The 5,271-nt window shown below is 51.4% G+C and overlaps 1 protein-coding gene across 1 annotated transcript; it reads right to left on the reverse strand.

The window, feature by feature from the left end:
• Positions 1-2,608: 2,608 nt before the first annotated feature.
• SAPIO_CDS4506 (Uncharacterized protein) lies at positions 2,609-3,869 on the reverse strand (the record flags this gene model as incomplete). The annotated part of the gene is made up of 2 exons (XM_016787034.1): positions 2,609-3,550; positions 3,768-3,869. The coding sequence occupies 2 exons, from the start codon at positions 3,867-3,869 to the stop codon at positions 2,609-2,611; spliced, it is 1,044 nt and encodes a 347-aa protein (XP_016643379.1).
• Positions 3,870-5,271: the final 1,402 nt, after the last annotated feature.

Genomic DNA, 5,271 nt, shown 5'->3' on the forward strand with positions numbered 1-5,271 from the left:
CAGAAGTGACGGTCTCCTGTTCTATAGCGGATAGTGCAGACTTGTTGCTAGATCCACAAGAGGCCAGATTCTCCAATATGTTCCGACGAGGGTCGATGCTGGCGAGGGATGGGGGGTTTGTGCCAAATAGCTGCCCGGACACCTAGGGCATGAGCATCTTGTGCTCTTCACCGTGGCATGGAATTGTCAAGGACGTACTGCGATACGACGGGACCCAATCCGAGAGGGTCCCGTAACCGCTGCTTCCACGCGAAGACTGCTAACCGACCAAGGCACACCAGAGGAACGAGCATGTCCCAGTTGATCGCCGGGGGCAATAATAACGGAGACAAATGCCACAAGTAAGAAGACTCTGACATTGACGTAGGTGTTTAGCGTCAGCTGGCGGGTGCTCTAGCTTTTAGTATACATTCCGAATAGTTCTGCGAAAACAGCATCAAGTTCGTCCTCCTGTGACGACCCATTTCGTCCTGGGTATTTCGTCATACAACTAGCCCATGTCGAGAGCACATTGTCAAGCACTTTCAAACCTTCTGGCTTCCTCCATTCCACTCCCGAACCGACCGATCTGGGCTATTAAACGAAACATCGCCCACATGCTTGCCGGGATCGGTCAAGAGACGGTGCTCCGCGCCGTGCATTTCCTTCCATCCTCCGAAGATCGTCACTCTTGCTTGTAGTACCCTGGAAAAAGCAAACAAAATCGCATATCCTATCTACTTCATACAAACCATTTCCCTATTTCCTACATGAAAAATGCTATCGCCCAACAATTCCCGTTTCCTGTTCTGTTACTTCGACCAAAAAAAGCAATCATTGGTGTACCTTTCGTCCCGGGTCAACAATCCATTGATCGCCACCCTTCGACAGAGAACATGCAAGAAAGACCAAGGCCAAGCGATGCCGCCATGTCGCTGAATTTCATTCCCGAGCTGCACGTTGGCTCTCTCTGTCTCAGCTGCACGTCCCCACAACTACCTGCGCATCTCCAAAATATATTGAATGACACATCTGCCTCAATCCGACAATCCAGTGTTACATTGTTGAAGCGGCAGGTGGAAGCCCGAATCGATCCAAAATCTACGTTAAGTACAACAAGTGCAGCGGGTGCTATCTTCTCCCAATTGGCCATGTCAAAGATGGATACGCCACCATCCGTGTTAAAGAATCCTGGGGTCCGATTGCACCAGGTCTCGAGATGGAGATGGTGGCTTCGACGACGCCAGAGAACCTTGACCTCCTGAAGGGCTTGTCCTACTCTGAGTGGTGGTGGTATATCAGAGATTCGCGCTGGAGAGGAGAGGGCGAGGATACTCGAGTGTGGCGGAGGGAAATTGTTCGTTCCTTTCAGGCACAAGAAATCATGTTCGCCGCCCTTTGGAAGCTGTGATTATAATAAGCCTCAGCTCGATCCCTCTCCAATAATCTCCTCCCACCGAACAAACGCCGACAAGAAGCGTACCCTACAAAATCCCTTGCAGCTACCAAGAAAGAAGGAAGAAATGAAGCCAAATCTCAGGTCACTTCCAGCCTTACGACCTCCTCCACTTCCCCGCTAATGCAAGTCTTCACTTCACAAAATACCAAAAGAGACAAAGTAATTCGGAACGGAGGAATCTGATTGGCTATCAAGTCGCAATAAATGACATGCAGAAAAGAAAAAAGCGCGACGCGAAAATTCGCGTCTCCTCCCGGCATTCGGGGGTAGATTCGCGTGTCGAGACGCGTCTCTTTGACGCGTAAAGTGGCGAGACCCAAGGAAACGCCATATTTCCCACTTCTCTGGCTCGGGGAACTCGAACCCCACCCCACGATGCCCATCTTGGTCGTTGCGTTTGCATCCGATCGATCGTTAATTGGACCCGAGCAAAATTTGCTTCGCCTTCCCTCGTTTCCACTCCATTCCAGAGTCGGTCCTCCTGTGGGGTTTCTGTCATAAGATCCCCAAAAAAGTCGGGTGTTTTGGGGGGTCGTCGAAATTTGGGCCCGGTCAATCCGTTTCAGCTCCTTTGGCCATGGTCGCTATCCCCCCCAAATTCTGCCCATGTTCCCAGCCACCTCGTGTGTCGGGATAGGAATTAGGATAAAGTGAAAAAATACCGCAACGTAAATATAACCAAAAAAAGAAGAAACCAGAAACATGCAGTGCGCAAATATGTATGATCGGAATATGTGCAAGATGCCGCTGCGGGCAGACAATAGTAGATTGGGGGGGGAGTGAGAAAGGGAGGACGAGACATGAATGCAATCCGATGTCCCTCCTCCGCCGTACGTCGAGCGTCTAGTAGAGCAATGTCAACGCCTGCCAGCCCGCCGCCAGAAAACTCCCCCAAAGAATCAGCAAATAGTGTAGTGGTGACAAAGGAAAAAAGGTTGAGAAGTGGAATGTCCAAGAAGAACGTATGGCCAAGAAAAAAGAAACAAAAGGAAGAGGAGCTCGTCCAATAGAGCAAGTGATCCAAAAGACAAGAAAGGCAAAAACAATCGGAACAAGAAACCGATAAACAAGTAAAGCCGGTCTGCGGCTGGCTGTCGTGATAGCATGAAGGATTAAGGACAGACCCTAACAGATATTGTATAGGGGGTGATAAGATAATATGGAACAACTTTAAACAAGTGGCTCATCAAAGGTTAGCCGCCGCCTCGCCACGCTGAGCGGCGTTCTCGTAGATGAAAGAGTGACTGGCGTCTTCCAAGGCTTCTGCGCCGGGCTTGGTGTAATGTTGACGAAATCGGAGAAGTCAAAGTTTTGCCCTGGGGTGTTGGGGAAAAGGCCGCTGCCTCCCGGCGTCACCATCATCGATGATGGAAGAGCAAGATTATTCTTGGGCGGGGGTGTGGACGGGGGCTCCATGTTCCTCCGAGAACCAACAGCAGGAGAAGGTGAGGCCGCGAGGTAAAGTAGTAGATCGGCACCTTCTTCACCAGTCTTTGCGGCACCACCGAGGTCGTTCCCGTTCAACCTTTCTCTACTGCGGCGTCCGTTGAGAGGGCGGCTTCGCATGGGCGGTGTTCGAGGAGGAGATGAGCGAGGGCCAACATTGAACGAATGCATTGGTAACATGTCATCTTCATCATCTGACTGCAAGAGGAGAGCGGGAGATGTGAGGAACGAAACATTTGGCCCCGCCTGAGTCGTAAAATGCTGCTGCCGCCTTGGCTTAATTGGCGATGACTGTGCTAGTTGGTGCATATCCTTCCACGTCGCATGTCCCGAAGGGAACGACTTATGAGTCGAGGGGGAGAGGCGGTATCGTTTGCTGGGACTAAGATCATCAATGGTCTCTAGCGAACCCATATAACTCCGTTTTCGGTGACCTGTGCTGGGCCCGATGCTGTCCGAGAACATTGGGCCTGGGGCTTTAAGAGGCGAGCTCATGAGAGTTCGTGAGGGGTAGATATCGGATGTGCTGCTGGACGAGTCGGAAAGGACGTCTCCCTCGATTAGCCTCCTCCGCCTGCGTTCCTCTTCGACTTTGGGTTCGATGGTATCGAGCGTGAGATCTTCCCAGCCATGCTTGGTTTTGAATTGCGCGAGCGCTAATCGGTTCTGTAGTCGTCGAGCAATCTATGAACGGGGCGTGCACGCAAACGAGGCACCTGTGTCAGCCGGCGATTGTCCCAGGAGTAAAGTGCAAAGGAGTTGGCCTAGAGATATATGGCGGGCAGACGAGGTGTTTCGTAGAGTGAATGGGTGGGGGTTCTCGAGCGCATTCGTCTCATAGCCCCTTGGTTCGGTGAGGGTGAGAGTTCTTGTCGTAACTAACCTTGCTAACTTCTGCCCTCTTCAACACCTTATCTGCGACTGAATCCTGCTGTTGCCATGTCGACGACATGTTCATACTCTGCTGCGAGTGCATATTGTCCATCGCTGCGATTGTAACATGGGCCGCACCTACGGACGGCCGAGGCATTCGTTTTCTCGACAATCGAAGAGGGCCACCGCGGTGTGCGTCGGAAATCTTGGTGTGAATGATGGTGGTGAAGTGGGTGGGCGGCTACCGAGGATAGGGGAGGGGGGTGAAGAGGTAAGCTGACCAAAGGGCAATTTCCGTTTTGTGTCAGTATAGGTATTGTATCTGGAGTAACGTGCAGAGCTCAATGGGCGGCGATTAATGATTGATCCGGCACAATACGACCGGGGATGGCGGGATTCTCTCGAACGAAAAAAATGGAGAATCGGAAAACTCTGAAGCTTCGATTGTACATGCACGTCAAATCCAAGGTTGAAAAAAAAAAGGCACCGAGACCATGCACCAGCGATACAGTTCAAATTGTACTTTGGAGACTGGAGACTGGAGACTAGAAACTGGAAGTGGAGGTGAAAATTTCTTGCACTGTTGGATGGGGGTGGAAGGTGCCACCCAGTAGGGTGGTGGTACGCTAATCGCCAGCGTTGCTTCGTTGCTTCACCAATGCCTGGCTGAGAGGGTGCCAAAGTGCCAAAGTGGAGGGTTCACCAGAGGGTCCAAGCAAGTTCCATTCCGGCCCAGAATTACCGGTGTCTCACAGATTGTGGGAATGTGATTTCCCAGGTGCCAGTTGCAGCAAGCAGTGTATTATATCAAATATGGACAAGTAGCAACCGAGCATCAATTCCCGGAGCATTTGGGGGCGGTCCAAGACCCTACGAGGTGGTGCTCACTGTTCACACACCCGGTAATATATCTCGCTGCTAAATTGAACTTGACATTCGATTCCTGTGGAAACCGGGACTGACCCGCTTGTGTGATCATGACGGAGAGTGAAGAGTCGGTTGATCGACATACACTGCCTCAGGTATTGCATTATCCCTTCAATGTTGCCCGTGCTGCCTGTTCCGCCGTGAAGTAGCAGTCTGCCCTGACGACACACTTCCTCGACATTGACGCGAGTCTTCTGCACGCAGGTACAAATTGCTGCTAATCGGTGAGGGGAGCTTCCTTGCATGCTGTCGCCGAGAAGAGACAAGAGACGACAGCGGCATTCGAAACTGCATCTCGCATATGCTGTGACCAAGCGCTTGTGGTTCTCGAAGTCGGCTGTACTGATACTTTGTACAAGCACACAACTCTGACTTGGGATCTATGGTTAATTGGAATTTTGTGCCGTCGAAGCCTTCAAGGGATGGGACCGAGCGACGGCGTAATCCCCCGGCCTCTTCAAGGTGATGCCCACTTCTTTCCTTCAATATCTGGGCAGCCCCTAAAACTGTTAGCGAAATCTTAGCAACTGCCCCAGCTTCTTCTTGATTCATTGGCAAATGGCCTAACTGGCCAAGACTACTTTCCA

This window comes from Scedosporium apiospermum (genome assembly GCF_000732125.1).
Source record: "Scedosporium apiospermum strain IHEM 14462 chromosome Unknown SEQ_SAPIO_0092, whole genome shotgun sequence".
Classification (NCBI taxonomy): Eukaryota; Fungi; Ascomycota; class Sordariomycetes; order Microascales; family Microascaceae; genus Scedosporium; species Scedosporium apiospermum.